We start from the raw sequence: 17,904 nt of genomic DNA, 5'->3' as shown, positions 1-17,904 counted from the left end.
TCTCCACCCTCCCCTTCCTCTCCACCCTCCCCTTCCTCTCCCCTTTCCCTTCACCCTCCGCTTCCTCTCCCCTTTCCCTTCACCCCCCGCTTCCTCTCCCCTTTCCCTTACCCCCCCTTCCTCTCCCCTTTCCCTTCACCCTCCCCTTCCTCTCCCCTTTCCCTTCACCCTCCCCTTCCTCTCCCCTTTCCCTTCACCCTCCTCTTCCTCTCCCCTTTCCCTTCACCCTCCGCTTCCTCTCCCCTTTCCCTTCACCCCCCGCTTCCTCTCCCCTTTCCCTTACCCCCCCTTCCTCTCCCCTTTCCCTTCACCCTCCCCTTCCTCTCCCCTTTCCCTTCACCCTCCCCTTCCTCTCCACCCTCCCCTTCCTCTCCCCTTTCCCTTCACCCTCCCCTTTCCCTTCTCCCTCCCCCCTCCCCTTTCCCTTCTCCCTCCCCTTCCTCTCCCCTTTCCCTTCACCCTCCCCTTTCCTTTCTCCCTCCCCTTTCCCTTCTCCCTCCCCTTCTCCTTCCCCCTCCCCTTCTCCTTCCCCCTCCCCTTCTCCTTCCCCCTCCCCTTCTCCTTCCCCCTCCCCTTCCCCTCCCCTCCCCTTCACCCTCCCCTTCCCCTCCCCTCCCCTTCACCCTCCCCTTCCCCTCCCCTTCCCTCTCACCCTCCCCTTCCCTCTCACCCTCCCCTTCCCTCTCACCCTCCCCTTCCCTCTCACCCTCCCCTTCTCTCTCACCCTCCCCTTCCCCCTCACCCTCCCTGTTTCCCTTTTCCCTCCCCGTTTCCCTTTCCCCTTTCTCCTCCCTCTTTCCCCTTCCCATCTCCCTTTTCCTCCCCTTTTCTCCCCTGCCCTTTTCCTCCCCTTTTCTCCCCTGCCCTTTTCCTCCCCTTTTCTCCCCTGCCCTTTTCCTCCCCTTTTCTCCCCCCCTTTTCCTCCCCTTTCTCCCCCATTTTCCTCCCCTTTCTCCCCCGCGTTTCCTCCCCTTTCTCCCCCGCGTTTCCTCCCCTTTCTCCCCCGCTTTTCCTCCCCTTTTCTCCTCCCCTTTTCTCCTCCCCTTTTCTCCTCCCCCTTTTCCTCCCCCTTTTCCTCCCCTTTTCTCCTCCCCCTCCTCTCCCCCTCCCTCTCCTTCTCTTTCTTTTCCCCCTCCTCTTTCTTTTCCCCCTCCTCTCCCCCTCTCTTTACCCTTCCCTTTCCCCCTTTTCTTCCCCTTCCCCCTCATGGATTGTGCTTGACTTCTAGCCTTCCTTTTCTGAAGGTCACTTAACTAGAAATCTTTTTCTCCATTGGGCTCACTGTCTCTCTTGTCCTCCGAGCCACAGGTATTAATACTCCGAGTTTGCGGTCCGGTCCCATTCATTGTCTGACAGACTTTGAATGTTGACTCTTGAACACTCCACAGCTTTAGGGGTCGTCGTCGTGGCAGGATCACTCTTCATTCTGTCTGGAGAAATTATACTGTGGCTTTTCTTGTCACTTATTCTGAGTATAACTTCTTTCTGTAGCTGGTTTTTTCTTCTTGCATTGCAATGGAGGTTAGATACTGTAAGCTTTTACTATATTAATGATGTTTATTTTAGAGTTTCAGATTGCCAAAAGACAAAACGGGTACCACAAGGATTGGTGACCTCGCACCTCAGGACATGAAGAAAGTTTGCCATTTAGCTCTGATTGAGCTGACTGCCCTCTATGATGTATTGGGTATTGAGCTGAAACAACAAAAGGCTGTGAAAATCAAAACAAGAGGTAATCATGAAATGATAAATCATTGCATTTATTTCTCAAATCGCAAGGATGGACTTGACTTTTTAGCAGTGTTTCTGGGAGACAGGGAAAAACACCTACAAAATAAACCAACACTTGAAGACGTCTAAAGTTTATATTCTAAGATGTTGCCTTCAAAAGTTTTGTAACTGGATAGAGATACACTGTGTCCTAGACTATAGAGAATAAAGGCATAATGAAATAATTTAATTCTCATAGAAGGAAAATCTGAAACAATTGTAACTCATGTGCTTTCTCCTTTAAAAACTATATATTTAAAAAGATACATATTTGGTGCACATACTTATTTCCAGAATCAGGTCTTGAAAAATGACTTTAAGACTGTTGATTCTCAGTGACTACTTTTGTTTATTCATTGGATAGAAAATAAATAGGCCAGTTAGTAGTCTGCCCCTTTGTTCCTCGACATTCTAATTTTACCTATTTTGCAAAGACATTCTTTCCCCTATTAAGAAAATACCACCATTGTGACACAACAATACCACTAGACTGTACTCATCATGGAAATGTGGAGTGGTTTTGTTTTTTTTTTTTGTAAGTACCTTGCTTTACCCATTAAATAAACAGTTTATTTTTTTTATGATATAATGGAGAACAGACACCTCTTCAGTTTTTGTTTCTCCAGTAATTTATTGGTCTTGAAATCCACATAATTCTCTGTTGACAAAGCTTTACTTTAGGATTCTTTGTCCTCTTATTTAACCTTAGAGGTACCTCCTAAAGAGAAACCAAGAATGAGGATTATGGAATTGCTATGGTAACATTCACAAAGATGAGTATTCACCTGATTTAGGTTTTAGAGGCAATTACTCTGTAGGACTGAAGTGTACCTTCCCTTCTTGTCCTGTCATGCTGGGCCCCAGAAGACCTCATTCTGTGCTTAGTTCCTTTGAGTATTTGAGCTTAAAGCCTAGGATGGTGAATTTCTGAGTTAAATGGTGCTCTGTTTTTTCCGAAGTCCATTGTTGATAATGAAGACTTAAGATGCTTTCTGAGAAGCTCATCACAAAGTCTTCTCCAAACATAAACTAGAAATACAATTTCAGCAGTTGTGGGTCAGTGCCCAAGATTTTTAAAGTGGCTCAGAGAGTTGTTTTTTTTTTTTTTTTAAATTTTTATTGGTATGTTTTAGAATTGCATCCTGGCAAAGAAACATTAAATTGTTTTATCAAGGCTATCACTGTTAATAGACTTTCTTTCCATTTTTATTTAATACCTGTTTGTCTTATCCAAGATACTGATTTTATGTTATACCCTAGACCCCTGGCATTTTTGAGATTACATCTTTTCTGAATTCCCAAACTGGAAAGTTATTTACTGGGTACTGGCATTCTTTTGAATGGCATCTCGATTAAGTGTCACAATATCCAATGTCTGTCCTCACACCACAAGATAATCCCCTTTTTCATGTTCACAGATGATTTTCGCTTCCATGCTGGTGTGGGTCATAAAGGAAAAAGTTACCACTTTGGTGCTAACTGTCCACTCAGTGATGGGGGCAGGGTGGAAGTGCTGGTAGAAGCCATGTTCATACCAGACTCAAGGCATATGATTTTAATTTAGAAAAATTGTAAATTATTACCGTCATTTTTTTCTGGAGCTATTTCTAAGTGTATACAACCACAAATTTAAGAGTAGCAAGTATCTGTTTTCTAAAAAGAAACATTTGTAGAACAAGATCTTAATCTTGCCTGATTTCTTAGAAAGCAAATATTTATATTTTGCTGTATTGTAAAATGTTCAGTGTCTATTTAATGTGGAAAAGACGAATGATATTTGCTTTTTTTTTGGTGATAAAAAGGTGACAGCTCTGTCACCGAGGCTGGAGTGCAGTGGTGCAATCATGGCTCACCATAGCCTCAACCTCCCAGGCTCAAGCTATCCTCCAACCTCAGCCCCCCAAGTAGCTGGGACTATAGGAGCCTGCCATCATACCTGCCTAACTTTTTTTTTTTTTTAATTTTCATAGAGATAGAGTCTCATTATGTTGCCCAGGCTTAGGCTGGTCTTGAACTCCTGGGCTCAAGCAATCCTCCCACCTTGGCCTCCCAGAGTGCTGGGATTACAGGCATAAGCCGCTGCACCTGGCCAATATTTGCTTTTAAGTAAGAATTTTTAATTTGATTACATTTAGTAAATGATCTGGATATTTTTCATGCTGTCACAGTACTCTATTTCTCTTATGCAGCAGTTTGCACTTTTGTAATTATGTTGGTAATTATTCACAATCATTTGTTTAGCTGTCTTTCCTTGCTACATGCCTCTATAAATCAGGGCCAGGATTTTGCTATTGGCCACCATATATATAATGTTGAGATGCTGTCATTCACTTAGTAGTTGCTCAATATATAGTTGTCTGATTGACAGTATCAGAAATCTCATGCTTTAACATTTTTGTATTAATATTTTATAGATTGACAATTTTTTCTTGCAGATTCTGGTCTTTTTTGCATTCCATTGACAGTGCTATTAGAACAAGATCAGAGGAAAGTACTAGGAACTCGAATACCCTTGATCTTTCAAAAAGTAAGTAGGCTTGGATCGGTCAGCATAGAGAGAACATACTTAAGCTAATAGTGGTTTTTTGTATTCATATTATTATAATATAGTTTTCCAATTGATATACTGTCATGTTTTGTACTTTGATTTTCTATTCAGGAAGCAAATTTGTTTCAAGGGCTCATAAGTTTTATATTCATGGTGATGCTTTCTGTGTTATTACTGTAACTGTGATTACCTGGCATCATTTTCTTGTCTTATATTAGCTGGCTTTGTATAATTGAGATTTCAATTCTATAATACATAGGAGTGGGAACTGCTTATAAATTTCTAGGGAATTGCATCCTCATGAATATTTCATGCCTGTGTATATTTCCTAAGCTTTTCTATTTACAGTGAGGATGTCCAATTTAATTTACCAGTGCCTATTTCCAAAGTAGGCAAAGAAACCATAAAGTAGAATTAGAAAATGATTGCTAAACTATTAAGTCACTTGTGTAGTCAACACTCAATTATTCATAAGGGGATTATCTGTGGCAATATAAAAATTTCCATGCAACCTCTGAGCCATCATTGTTCAGAAACAGATTACATTTGAGAAAAGCTAAGGAACGCACAGAGAGGAAGACAGGTCAACTCAGTTGCGAACTACCCAAGCTGTAGATTCTTTGCTGCAGCCCGGGCATATCACAGTTTCTGAAATTTCTTGGGACAGTAGAAATTGATTTGCAGTTAATTGGCTCAGCAAGCTCATCCAGTACTAAGGCTCAATCTACTTGGCACTCATTCTTCCGCTCTTCCAAACTAGTCAATTCCCTGTCTTACCTACTAACATTTGGTGCTTTTTTCCTCTCATATCTACCACTACCTTCAAACCTGCATCTCATTATTTCTCCTGACAAACTTTGTTCTACACAGTTTATCCCACCCATCAGCCTCTGCTAGCCACCGTGTGCAGAACATGTATCTATGGAGAGCTGTCAGCAGTACCTGTGATTAACAGGAGGAGGCTGACAAATACAGGCTACATATTCAAATTCTTCTGTCAGTAACAGTTGCAATTTACTATATACCAAAGCCTGTACAAAGCAGGGATCTCAGCAGCATCCTTTCCTGGGTCAAAGTTCTCCAGAGAAACAGAAGCAATAGGATATATTTAGAGTGAGATGAAGAGATTTTTTTTTTTTTTAATTGGCTCACACAATTGGGCTCACAAGTCTGAAATATGTAGAGCAGGCTAGCAGACTGGAAGCTCAGGCAAGAGTTGATGCTACCATCTTGAGTAGAAAAGCTGCAGGCTGGAAACTTAAGCAGTGTTTCTTTGTTGCAATCTTGAAGCGAAATTGCTGCTGCTTTGGGAAACCAAAATCTTTTAGGCCTTCAACTGTTTGGATGAGGCCCACCGCATTATAGAGAGTATTAAATAATTTTCATTACTCAAAGTCTACTGTTACAACAACAACAACAACAACAACAAAACCTGTCACTGCAACATATAGACTGGTGTTTGACTGAACACCTGGGCACTATAGCCTAGCCAAATTGGAACACAAAATTCACCATCACACCACAGAAATACAGCGAGCTTCAGTTTCTGTGGAGGTTCAATGATGCCACGTGATCTGCCTGAGGATTGCATCCAGTCTATTAAGAAAAATCTCCCTTTGTCATTTTCTCTTGAAGTTTTTTTTTATTTATTTAGTTGGTTATTTTACATTTTTGGTCCCTTAACATTCTGCAGACTCTGGCTGTCTATCTGTTTGAAGGATTGGATAATGGCCCTAAAGTATTTTTGTTTCTATAAAAAATAAAGGAGCATATAAAAAGTTTACTTGTAGATAACACTCATCTGTTTGCATCCCCTGTGAATTTTAAGCAAAAAGTCACAATGATCTATCACAAAAAAAGTTTTGATTTATCAGCTGACAACTCAATTAGGTCTTATCTCTGTTTTGTTAAAGGGGAAAAATTAGAAACGACTAATTTGCAAGAAGATTCATTACCAGTCTTTAGAGGACTATTTTTTTGAGCTTATATACCCAGAAAGGGCACTAACAAAGCTTATTTAATATTTATGAACCTTTATCTGTTATATTATTATTTTACTCAGAGGTACATTGTTTAAACCTTGTATTCTTAGAAAGGTGGGGAAATAGAAATATTGCTAATTTTTAATCTATGAAAAAAGTCTGCCTTATAACCTAATTATCAAATCTAGTGTTTTCACTGTCAAATGAATCAGCCAACTCAGCCATACTTTGTGTCAGAGTCTGTATTTTCGTTTCATTTTTCAATTCACATAAGTATGTAATATATATTTTGAGAAATGCTATGAAAATTACTGATAAATTACAGAACATAGGTAAATTAGTCAAAACAGCATCATTAAAATGTATGGGTCAATGTAGTTATTTTTCATCTCTATTTTAATCCTGATAAGAAAAGGAAAGCTATAAAGTATTATTTATATTTTAATAATGCAGTATAATGTGGTAGCTAAAAATATGTTATTTTCAGAGCGAGATATATGAGAAAACACGTGGCATTCCTTCAGAGGATATATGTACATAACTCTCTTGGGTGCTGGTTTTTAGCCTTAGAGAATAATGAAAAGGACTCAAATATTAAAATGCAGAAATTATGCTCATTCAGTTATTTAGAAGTCACAATCACTTTTTCCTGTGTACTTAATGAAAGTGAAAGGCATGTATTGCTGAAAACTAATTTGCTCCAGCAGCTAGCATACAATTGTACATTTTGTTAATAGGACTAGAAACATTTTAAACATTTTATAAGATCACATAAAATGAAAATTGGCTATACATTGAATATTGGTTAAATTTGGTTTTAAATGCTTTATTTTGAATAACGCCCATCTGATCTAAAATAATTCGCCTAAAATTTTTGCTGTGGGTTTTTATCCAGTGTTACTCAAAAAACGTGGTCTTGGAAAATACTCCAGAAGAATTTTTAAAAATCCTGTACTGCTTTGACTGATCAAAGATGCTTCTCTTTTCCTAATAATCCTTAGGAGAATTTTGAGACTACTATGCTTAATTCTTATCTGGCTTCCTCAATATCAGTGCATTCTTTGGCCATAATATAACCCAGGAATAGAAGAGGCGAAGTCTTGAAAGAAAAGTTGACATCTCTTCCAGTGTCCACATCCTACAATATATCTAACTTCAGAATATCGAGACAAAGGTCAAAAGACCTGATTTATGATGCCAGGTTTTGCTCCTAACAGACACTTTTATGTGCAAGGGGAAAACAGTAAGCTCTGGGTAGTTTATAGAGTCTTGTTTAATCATTAAAGGAGGCTTCCCTGATTTTTTTTTTTTTTTACATTCTTTTGATACTCTAGAAGATTTTATGCCTTCGGGCATGCAGAGAATATTATAGTAAGATTGTGGATGAGTGAAGAATAGGTCTGTCTCTTATAAAGTAGAGAAGGCAATTGTGAAATGAGAATGGGTGCCAGGGAGGAAAACCTGTATGATGCTAGGAAATGCCTTATATTTAAACGAGGACATGAAAACTGATTTTCTTAAAATAGCAGAATATGTTCTGTAAAGGCTTTGTGTACTGCTCAGGGAATGCCTACTCCAAGAAGATCACTTTACCAAGAATCTGACCACTCTTTTATCTTCTTCTTAGCCTCCAATAGTCATTGTAATTTCTCCATTTGCCTTATTTTTGCGGGTTTCTGCTTTTTTAAAAAACAAAAACAAAAATGCTTTTTGTGGGAATCTGGAGTTAGATCAGTGTATTCATTGGGCATCAGGTATGACTTAGAGGCCATATACAAGGACGTTTTTCTTTGTTTAACACCAAAGGCTTAAAAATGAATATTTGCAAACAGTTTTTTTTTTCTGCATGTCATAAATAATTCTTTCTTGGAACAAGCTAAAAATGAGATGTAAATATGCAAATGTTAGATTTTCATAAGATTTATTTGATTGCAGAATGTAGGTTTCTGGAAAAGCAGAATAAATAGATGTTCTTAGTTGCTTTTAAACAATGAGCATCTTTATTCTCTGTTTGTTTGGAGTATCACAGCTGTTGTGTGAAATTACACACTTCTGTTATAAAGTAGCATAAGGCCCAACTTTTTCTAAATTACAACAAAAGTTTCTGGACTTACTGTTTTGAAGGACAGTGGTAGTGCAATAGCATTCAAAACCTCATAAAATCCAGTTTACATGTCATTGTAATCAGTTCTATTTACATGTGAAACAGATGTTAAATTTGGAATTGTACCTGTTACAAATATCGAAATTAGAATGTTTCTCTGTTTATGCACAGCTAATTTCTCGAATTGAAGAGGGAGGTTTGGAAACCGAAGGCCTCTTACGAATCCCTGGAGCTGCCATTAGAATCAAGGTAATCTCTGGGTTCTACTAATTGTAAACATTTTATTGTTTATTTACATTTATGCATTTTAAAAGCTAAAAAAGCTTGTCCTCTCCACCCCTTTTTTCCATTGTTAGTAAAGTAGATAAAATAAAACAATAAAACCTTTTATCATTCAGTTTAGTTTTTTTTTACAGTCCTGTCTGGTTTTTGTTTTTCGTTTTTTTTTTTTTTTTTCCAAAATCACCATATTACCTATAATAATACTATGACAAGAGAATGTGATGAGTTAAAATATTAATGGCGTGGGGATAGTTGTGATAGATTTGGCCAGGATGAGTAGTAGCAATTGAGTTTACAAAAGTCAGGGCTGGGCGCGGTGGTTCACATCTGTAATCCCAGCTCTTTGGGAGGCCAAAGCGGGAGGATTGCTTGAGGTTAGGAATTCGAGACCACCTGGGCAACAAAGTGAGACCCTGTCTCTACAAAAAATAATTTAAAAAAATTAGCCAGGCACTGTGGTGCTCACCTGGAGTTCCAGCTACTCAGGAAGCTGAGCGGAGAGGATTGCCTGAACCCAGGAGTTCCATGTGGCAGTGAGCTCTCATTGTCCCACTGTACTCCAGACGAGGTGACAGAGCAATAAGACCCTGTTTCTTAAAAATAAAAAACACTTTGGGAGGCCAAGGTGGGTGGATCATGAGGTCAGGAGTTCGATTCCAGCCTGGCCAACATAGTGAAACACTGTCTCTACTAAAAATACAGAAAATTAGCTGGGCATGGTGTTGGGCACCTGTATTCCCAGCTACTCAGGAGGCTGAGACAGGAGAATCACTTGAACCTGGGAGGCAGAGGTTGCAGTGAGCCAAGATCGTGCCGCTGCACTCCAGCCCGGGCAACGGTACGTGACATTGTCTCAAAAGATTAAAAAAAAAAAAAAAGCCAGAAACATAGACTCCAGCAGATGGGGGGCCTTGGCATCCTATGCATAATTAGTCTTAGTGAGCAGGTCAGACAAGACACTCTCAACCACCTTCCTAATTCACACAGTTCCCTGTCTTGCTGCATCCAGGGTAGCCTGAGTCTGGCTGGTGAAAGAATAATTCCCAGACTTCCCAATTTGAGCCCTACCTTCTCCCGTGCATTTTCTTCTCTCTGGATGACATTTCTTTCCTACTGTTCTGGGGTACCATGTATCCTCCTGCTGTCATCTTTGTGCCTCACTTTTTGCTCTGGGGGATGAAGCTTCCAATGAATGCATGATAAACATGGAATTACCCTACAGGGGATGCATACTACATATCCCCTCAGGGGATTTAAATATCAAGGGGACTCATACTTGGAATTGTAGCTGTATCTGGAAAGCAGCCATTAACGATTCACTTTTACCCGATCTTCCAGATTCACCTTTACCTCTGCACTGAGATAGCACAAGTAACCACTGCCCACATCCAATGCATGTCTTCCTGAATTTGAAAATCCAAGAGAAAATAGGAGAGAAGAGAGATAATCTCTCTTCACTTTTATAACATTCTTTATGAAATCTTTAGAACTGGATCAAGACTAAGTGTTTCTTGGAGAGTGCACACTGTCCTGGCCTGCTTCTAATGGGCTGTGGCGTGGCCAGGATTGGAATTACTCTTTATACATTCCACAGTTTGCATCACCTGCTTATTTTGATAAGTTGCCTTGATTTAGGACACCAGTTTCAACCTCCTTGGCTCTTACTGCATAGTGATCTCATTTTAATAGGATTTGAGTAGCCTGCTATATTCAGATCATAAGCTTCCACTTGTGTCCCCTGGGTTTGGCGTCTGATATTTAGACGTCCCTGAAATTGTGGTGTTTGTAAGTTTCATAGTTTGTCATTGTCTCACTTAATGTAACACCTACGGCACGTTCGCCACTAGTCAGTCATGGACATTGTGTGGTTCTGAGACAAGTTCTAGTAAGTACATTCACTAACAAAGATATAGTTCCTCAGAAACAGGTAACAAATATAACTTCATATTACCCATATCAGCAAGGTAGTCCTCAATTCACTGTTGAAAGCACTCAGGCCCTCACTAGCAGACTGCGATGGCCAGCTCACAGGAGGCAAAAATACATTTACTTAGTACAGAATAGTGAATATAATGCAGATTTTACTTTGCAATGAGAAGGCTGGCAGAAGGACAAGTTTAACTAAGTGTAATTTCTAAGAAGGCCAATTAAGTGGATTCAGCTGGCTCAACTCTTCAACCCAGCCTGTTGTCATATGCCAAATTATGCAGCAGCTGGTCCATTATAAATAATTTAAAAGATAATATGCAAAAATTTTGGTTGTCTCTTTTCTCCCTGGCCCCACCAAATTTCTCTGTACTATTCTCTCTCCCTCTCCCTCCATTCTTTCTGCCTCTCTTCTCTGGATGTTCCTCTGTTGTCCTTTCCTCCCTCATTCTTTCCCTCCATGCCCCCTCTCTCTCCTCTTCCTTCTCTCCCTATCTCCCACTCCCTTTTTCTATCTTTTCCTCCCTCCTCTTTTTTTCCATCCCTCCTCTTTTTTTCCCCTCCTTTTCTCCCTCCTTTCCTCCCTCCCCCTTCCCTCCTCCCTATTTATTTTTCTGTCTTTGCCCACTCCCCTTCACCTATTTCATCAGTTACACAAATAATTGAGGGTAGAGAATGGTTGTTGTGTTAGGAAGAGAAAATGTGGTAATTTGCCTTACAAGAAAACAGAAAACATACTTTGGGAGGATGGTTTTATGTAATAGAGGAAACTGACAGAAACTTGTGATGGTTTTTAACATGGTAAGATTTATGTATAGTAAAGAAGTATACAAAAAATAGTAATTACAGAACTCAATTGGTTTATTAGTAATAATTTGCCTGACAAATACTGTAGAGTTATGAGGTAAGTGAACTAGATATTTCTAATTCTGCATGGACTCAGATTGTTTTCCGCAGCTGGCAGCAGGATGGCTGTGCATTAAAGACAGGTATATTGATGTATTTTCATGCCTCGTTTGCTTTAAAATTGGGTTTTCCATTTCCCATAGGTGACTAATCAGAGGTAGCCTTCTGTTTTAGGCCCAGAGATTGAATATGTATTTTGTTATGTAATATACTTCTAAATAATTTAAAACATACTTCTTTTTTAATGATTTTTTCTTAATTTAATGAAGATTTATAATATGTAGATGAAGCCCCAAAATGGAACAATTATTTTAACCAAATCTCTTAATTAAAACTTTATTATTTACAGTTTGTGGAATGTCCAGGAAAAAGTATAAATTTTAAAATGTGTTTTGGCCTTAGGTACAGTTTTTTATTGGTAAAATACGTTTGGATTAGAGGAGAGGAGTAGTTTTTTTCTGAGTAAAAGAAATACTGACTTTTGGTAGTTTGCTTTGTCTTGTCTAAAGAGCAGAATCTCTTGAAAGTGAAAATGTATCATACTCTCAGCAAGAAAAAAATGCACTTATAGCTGCTTTTTTTTTTTTTTTTTTTCCTGTGCCTATCAGAATCTTTGCCAAGAACTAGAAGCAAAGTTTTATGAAGGGACTTTTAATTGGGAAAGTGTCAAACAGCATGATGCCGCCAGCCTGCTGAAGCTCTTCATTCGGGAGTTGCCTCAGCCATTGCTCAGTGTGGAGTATCTCAAAGCCTTTCAGGCTGTCCAGAGTAAGTACTATCCCTCTTTGAAGCAGTCCTTCTGCTGGTGCCATCTATGTTAATTGTTTTAATGACATTTGGCATCACAAAGAACGTAACCAGACGTATTTGGGTGGACATATTGACTCAACTGATGTCAGTGGGTGCTCAGCTGCCATGCATTGTTTTCCGTTTTTCTTATAAATATGCATTTCTGAGTAAACAGATAACAGAATGTTCTCTTTGGGTACAGATTAATTGTATGCCATTTAAGCAATACAATATATTTCACTGTTAAAACCTGGAAACTTCACGTTTCTCTTATAATAGAATGAGTCATGTAAGATCTCTGATACAATTTTTTTGCCAAGTGTTAAAAAGCAACTCTTACTGGAGAAGTTGTGGATGAGCAGTTATTATAAAAGCACAAGGAGAAGTGGTAGGGTCTGTGAGCATTTCTTGAAAAATTAAATTCTGACATTGTCATGCAGAAATGTGGAGCAAAGCATTTTGCTGCCTCATTGGCGGAAGGTCACAAGCTGCTTCTTATGTACTGCCATTTTGTCATGTTGGGCAAGTTACACATTAGTGTCTCTAATAGTTCTCAATTCTTTTTCCAGTGAACCCACATCTTATAAGGTTTATCTACTGACCTAATTATCCATTTTACACCTAGAGGCCATGAAGAAAAGTAAAAATGCGATCACTGCCTTCAAGTAACTGTATCTTTATCTTTTAAACAGGGACACTTATAAGAATGAAAGAGGGGCACTATTAATAATTATGGTGAGCTCCCAGCACTTTGGGAGGCTGAGGTGGGCAGATCACTTAAGGTCAGGAGTTCGAGACCAACCTGGCCAACATGGTGAAATCCCGTCTCTACTAAAAATACAAAAATTAGCCAGGCATAGTGGTGTGCACCTGTGATCCCTGCTTCCCTGAGGCAGAGAATTGCTTGAACCCGAGAGGTTGAGGTTGCAGTGAACCGAAATTGCACCATTGCACTCCAGCCTGGGAGACAGAGTGAGACTCCGACTCAGAAGAAAAAAAAAAATTGCAGTGAGCTACAGTTTCAACCAGAACCGCCAGGCTATTCTTAACACATACAATATTGAGATGGTTTCATGAGTCATCTCGTATCATGACATTTCTTCAGAATTTCTAGGAGAGATGAAACTGAAATCATCTTGTTTAAAGTATTTTTTTCTGAACAAGTTTCTTCTTTAAACAGAATAAATTAGCTTCTGCTGGAAATACTTTTTAATGTTTAAATTGTGCTACGTTGCATACATTTCCTGGATATGAATTACAGGACCAAATTTATTGCTGAAAAGGAATGCTGGAATGATTCTAAATATCCACGAGTATTACTTAAATAGGGTAAGGGCTACTGAAAATGATAGCATCAATGATAATAATGCACCTCTGAGACTGTTGAATTGCTGCTTGGTTTTCTAATTTATTCCACAGGCATTTATGAGCACCTATCGTGTTCCAGGCCGTATTTTACATATTCCTGTTGGAATTAATGGACTCTTACCATGCATTTGTTCACTCGCCATTAAAAGAAACAAACTTCACTGTTACAGACGCACCCTGATACCATATCGTGGAAGGTCCCATCCTCTATGTCTTTTCATTGGGGAATAATTATCATGCAGAAGTTAAAATTATTTCCAAAGCACTGTTGTGTGTCTGCAAACATAAGGCCGCGCGTCATATGATCACAGTTGGAAGTGAGCATTCTGAGAGAGAGGAAGCTCCTAACAGCAGCTGCTTTTGCTGATCTCCCACAAACACACTCTCAACAAGGCTTGCTGCTCAGTCGTTGTGTCTTAGATTTTACAGTCATGTTTATGCCAAATAACTTTTTCCTTAAAAAGTGAAAAAAGAAAGTAAAGGAAAATGTTCACTAAAGAAAAGAGTTCAGATTTATTTAATTTTTCTACAGCTCTTCCAACCAAGAAGCAGCAACTACAGGCTTTGAACCTTCTTGTCATCCTCCTACCTGATGCAAACAGGGACACACTGAAGGTCAGCTCGGTTAATTTACATTAAATATCCCTTAGAACTAAGCACAGTAATTTTTCACTATTTGTTGCAAAGCAATAAGATGTGTATCTTGGATATGGTCATAAAAGTCTGTAAAGAAAAAAGCCTACTTTTAAGGACAGAGGGTGAAAGTCTTTAACTCTTTATTTATGAGGTTATGTTACTAATATTTTTAAGTTTTTTTTAAAATTTTCACTATAACATTTATTCTTCCAAACCAGATGATTGAGGTTCATTGGTTAATGGAAACATGGGTGGTTTTTAGTTTTTTTCTCCTCTTTTTTTTTTTTTTTTTGCATTTATCGAATTGTATTTAATAAGCAGTTAGCAGCAGTAAGGTAAAATATAAATGTTTAAAACAAAAATTCTAAAGCTCATCAAATATAACCCACTACTACCTAAAGATATTACAATTTGTAGTTAGAAATGGTAGATTTTGAAGTAAGTCATAATGGTGATTTGATACATTTGTTAGCCAAAGTATAGACCAACTCAAACAAATTCTAGTTATTTCTCTAAAGGTTTATCCTGGGTTTCTGATTTATATCATCATTTTGAAGTGATTTGGTCTAATGTTTATATGACTTAATACCATCTATTGTAAGTGTTGTCAGAAGCTCTTATAATGAGGGATTGTGCCACACTGATTTATTTTCCTTAACAGCAGAGTTTATAGAGTTTATAGTGTAGTTGCAAAAGGTTTAATTATAAACTCTTAGAAAAAGAAAAAAAATTAACTTAGTAAAAGTATTATCTTAAGTTTTGCCCTTGCCGTAAAAATATTTTTTATATGGGTAGAGGGCTTCTTTACCCTCTTCATTTTTTTCTATTTAAAATGAAATCTCCTCATGAAAAGAACTTTCAAGTTAAGAAAAAAAATTTACTACTTGCTACATCTTGGAATTTTTTTCTCTTAATTCATTAAAACTCCTTGAATTGTAACTGCATGACTGATAGTTCTTTAATGCCATGGAATGCATATTAATACTCAACTTTTCTTGATGAAGCAGCTTATGGGGATTACTGGAGGTAAAAATGCTATGTCTGCTACAGGAGAACTTCCAAAGGGCTATTCCCTTTCCTAAGTCAGAAAAAAAGCCCTTTGCTTCACTGGTTGTCAAATGAATAACCCAGAAGGCAGCATTAGGTTTTGGTTCAATTTGCTTTTGAGACAGAGGTCAATTCAGAAAGGGTTATATTTGAAGTGTGTGTGCCCAGGGCTGCTGTGTAAGTGTGTGTAGACTGTGGCTGAGACAGGGGCATATGGCCCAGGACAAAGTGGGGCTGATGATCCAACATGTCCCCTGCTTGTCAGCAGTGCTCCCAACACAGGGCTTCAACTACTCAGAAATAGGGAGGAACATCTTTTTCTTACTCATTGACTTTTTCTTGGCACATCTTTGGGTGACCGTCCTATCAATGACCAGTGTGCGGTGAGTATTGCAAGACTCATGATTTACTTAAGATACCCCTACATTCAAATGAGTTCAAGTCGTTGTGGGAGGAAGCACTCAATTCAATATGGCTGCTTTGGGTGTGACTGATCTGGAACTCTTCTTTGGACTTTGCCCTCAAAGTCCCAGGCATATTCTTTTAAAAAAACTATTAAAAAAATTTTTAAAATTATAGGATAGTTCTTACATTTTGTGTATGAGGCTATTGGAAACATAATTTTTTAATTAAGGGGAGGAAGTACTATTTTTGGTAAAAAACTGGAAGATGCAAACAAGTAATTTTACATGTTTACTTAAGCTTTAGTGACTTAATTAGCCAGCTCTGCTGAAGGTTTCAAACCAGAACTTTAATAATAGAACATTTTAACAAGAATGCCATATGTGCAAAGAATAAGCCATAAATTTAGTTCTGTAAAAGGGAAGGGAAACTCCAATGCAATATAATTTCAGGAAGCCTAACGCAAAATTCCCTGACTTATCCAGTGCTAGCAACACGCCTTCAGTTGTCATCTGAAGGACAGAATCACGTACATGACTTGTTTGGAATATTGCTACAGCAAGTCTAAGGGTTAGGAGGCACCATGTTAAATACCACATCTTGGTGTGATAGTGAAGTGACAGGTGTGTTTGGGCAAGCTACTTAACCACATTTACTTTTTTTTTTTTTTTTTGAGACAGAGTCTCGCTCCTGTTGCCCAGGCTAGAGTGCATAGAGTGCAGTGGCGTGATCTTGGCTCACTGCAACCTCCGCCTCTCGGGTTCAAGCGATTCTCCTGCCTCAGCCTCCCGAGTAGCTGGGACTTCAGGCGCATGCCACCACACCTGGCTAATTTTGTATTTTTAGTAGAGACGGGGTTTCTCCATGTTGGTCAGGCTGGTCTCGAACTCCCAACCTCAGGTGATCCGCCCACCTCAGCCTCCCAAAGTGCTGGGATTACAGGCGTGAGCCACTGCTCCCGGCCCACAGTTCCTTTTTACTTTGAATTATGATGCATTTGGACAAATAATCACACCTACCTTTGACTTGGAACCATACTGAAGACTGATTTTACGATAGCAAGAGGGGATCCATGTTAATATAATTCTTGACATTTATCTTTCTTGTAGTTTTAAGAAGCTCATTATATACATTATCTCAATCCTTCCAGGCTGAGAGATAAGTATTCCCATTTTACAAATAAGAAAGCTTTAAAGAGCAGAGGTATATAAAGGTTTAACATCATACCCAGCTAATAAGTAAATGTGCTGGGACTCAAACCTGGCTTTTCAGAGAGTGAGGCCAGTGATAGATTGATACCACCAGGATGGTGATAAAGTAAATACTTTTTGAAACAGGAGAAGTTCTCATGAGTGTATAAAGAAAATGTGATAGATACACACATACACACACACACACATGCCATGCAATACTACTCAGCCATAAGACAGAATGAAATAATGGCCTTTGCAATAACTTGGATGGAACCAGAAGCCATTATTCTAAGTGAAGTAACACAGGAATAAGAAACCAAATATTGCATGTTCTCACTTATAAGTAGGAGCTAAGCTATGAGGATGCAAAGGCATAAGAATGATACACTGGACTTTGGGAACTCGGGGGAAGCATAGGAGAAGGGTGAGAGATAAAAGACTGCATATTGGGTACCTTGTACAGTGCTCAGGTGACAGGCGCACCAAAATCTTAGAAATCACCACAAAAGAACTTACCCATGTAAGCAGAAACCACCTATATCCCAAAAACTATTGAAATAAAAAATATATATATATAAAAAGGGGAAATTCTTAAGGTTCAGATAGAAAATTCTGCAGTTCCTTCAGCAAGGGCTGGGCTAACATTTCGTTAATTTTATATCAACTGTCTTATTCTCTAGTATTCTGGTAGTAATATTTTGAGTAACGTTATTACATATGCACACCACAATTAAAATGGTTTATTACCTAATCTCTGTAATTTATGCTCATAAAGAAAGAGATACACTGGTCCCTGAACAATTATTCTGGTCTCTGTGGAACAACATTAAATATTTTTTCTAAACTTCAATTAATCTTTTGTCCTCATTTGAGAACATGTTGTTTTATATAACTTTATGCTTGGATTACAATTTAACTTTCTGAGCACTGTACTAGAAATTAGATACATAA

The 17,904-nt window shown here is 38.6% G+C and overlaps 1 protein-coding gene across 8 annotated transcripts in view; it reads left to right on the top strand.

Moving 5' to 3' along the window:
- ARHGAP18 (Rho GTPase activating protein 18) overlaps positions 1-17,904 on the top strand; it is a 194,480-nt gene that overhangs the window by 150,613 nt on the left and 25,963 nt on the right. For all 8 annotated transcript variants that reach the window (XM_074037031.1, XM_045391553.2, XM_074037033.1 and 5 more), the window contains 5 exons: positions 1,567-1,732; positions 4,206-4,297; positions 8,576-8,653; positions 12,127-12,286; positions 14,208-14,290. In XM_074037031.1, the coding sequence (XP_073893132.1) occupies positions 1,567-1,732; positions 4,206-4,297; positions 8,576-8,653; positions 12,127-12,286; positions 14,208-14,290 (579 nt within the window). The remainder of the gene's footprint in view (positions 1-1,566; positions 1,733-4,205; positions 4,298-8,575; positions 8,654-12,126; positions 12,287-14,207; positions 14,291-17,904) is intronic.

Source organism: Macaca fascicularis, chromosome 4 (genome assembly GCF_037993035.2).
Source record: "Macaca fascicularis isolate 582-1 chromosome 4, T2T-MFA8v1.1".
Taxonomy (NCBI): Eukaryota; Metazoa; Chordata; class Mammalia; order Primates; family Cercopithecidae; genus Macaca; species Macaca fascicularis.
Note: the sequence above shows the minus strand (reverse complement) of the source record. Positions and strands in the feature narration are given on the sequence as shown.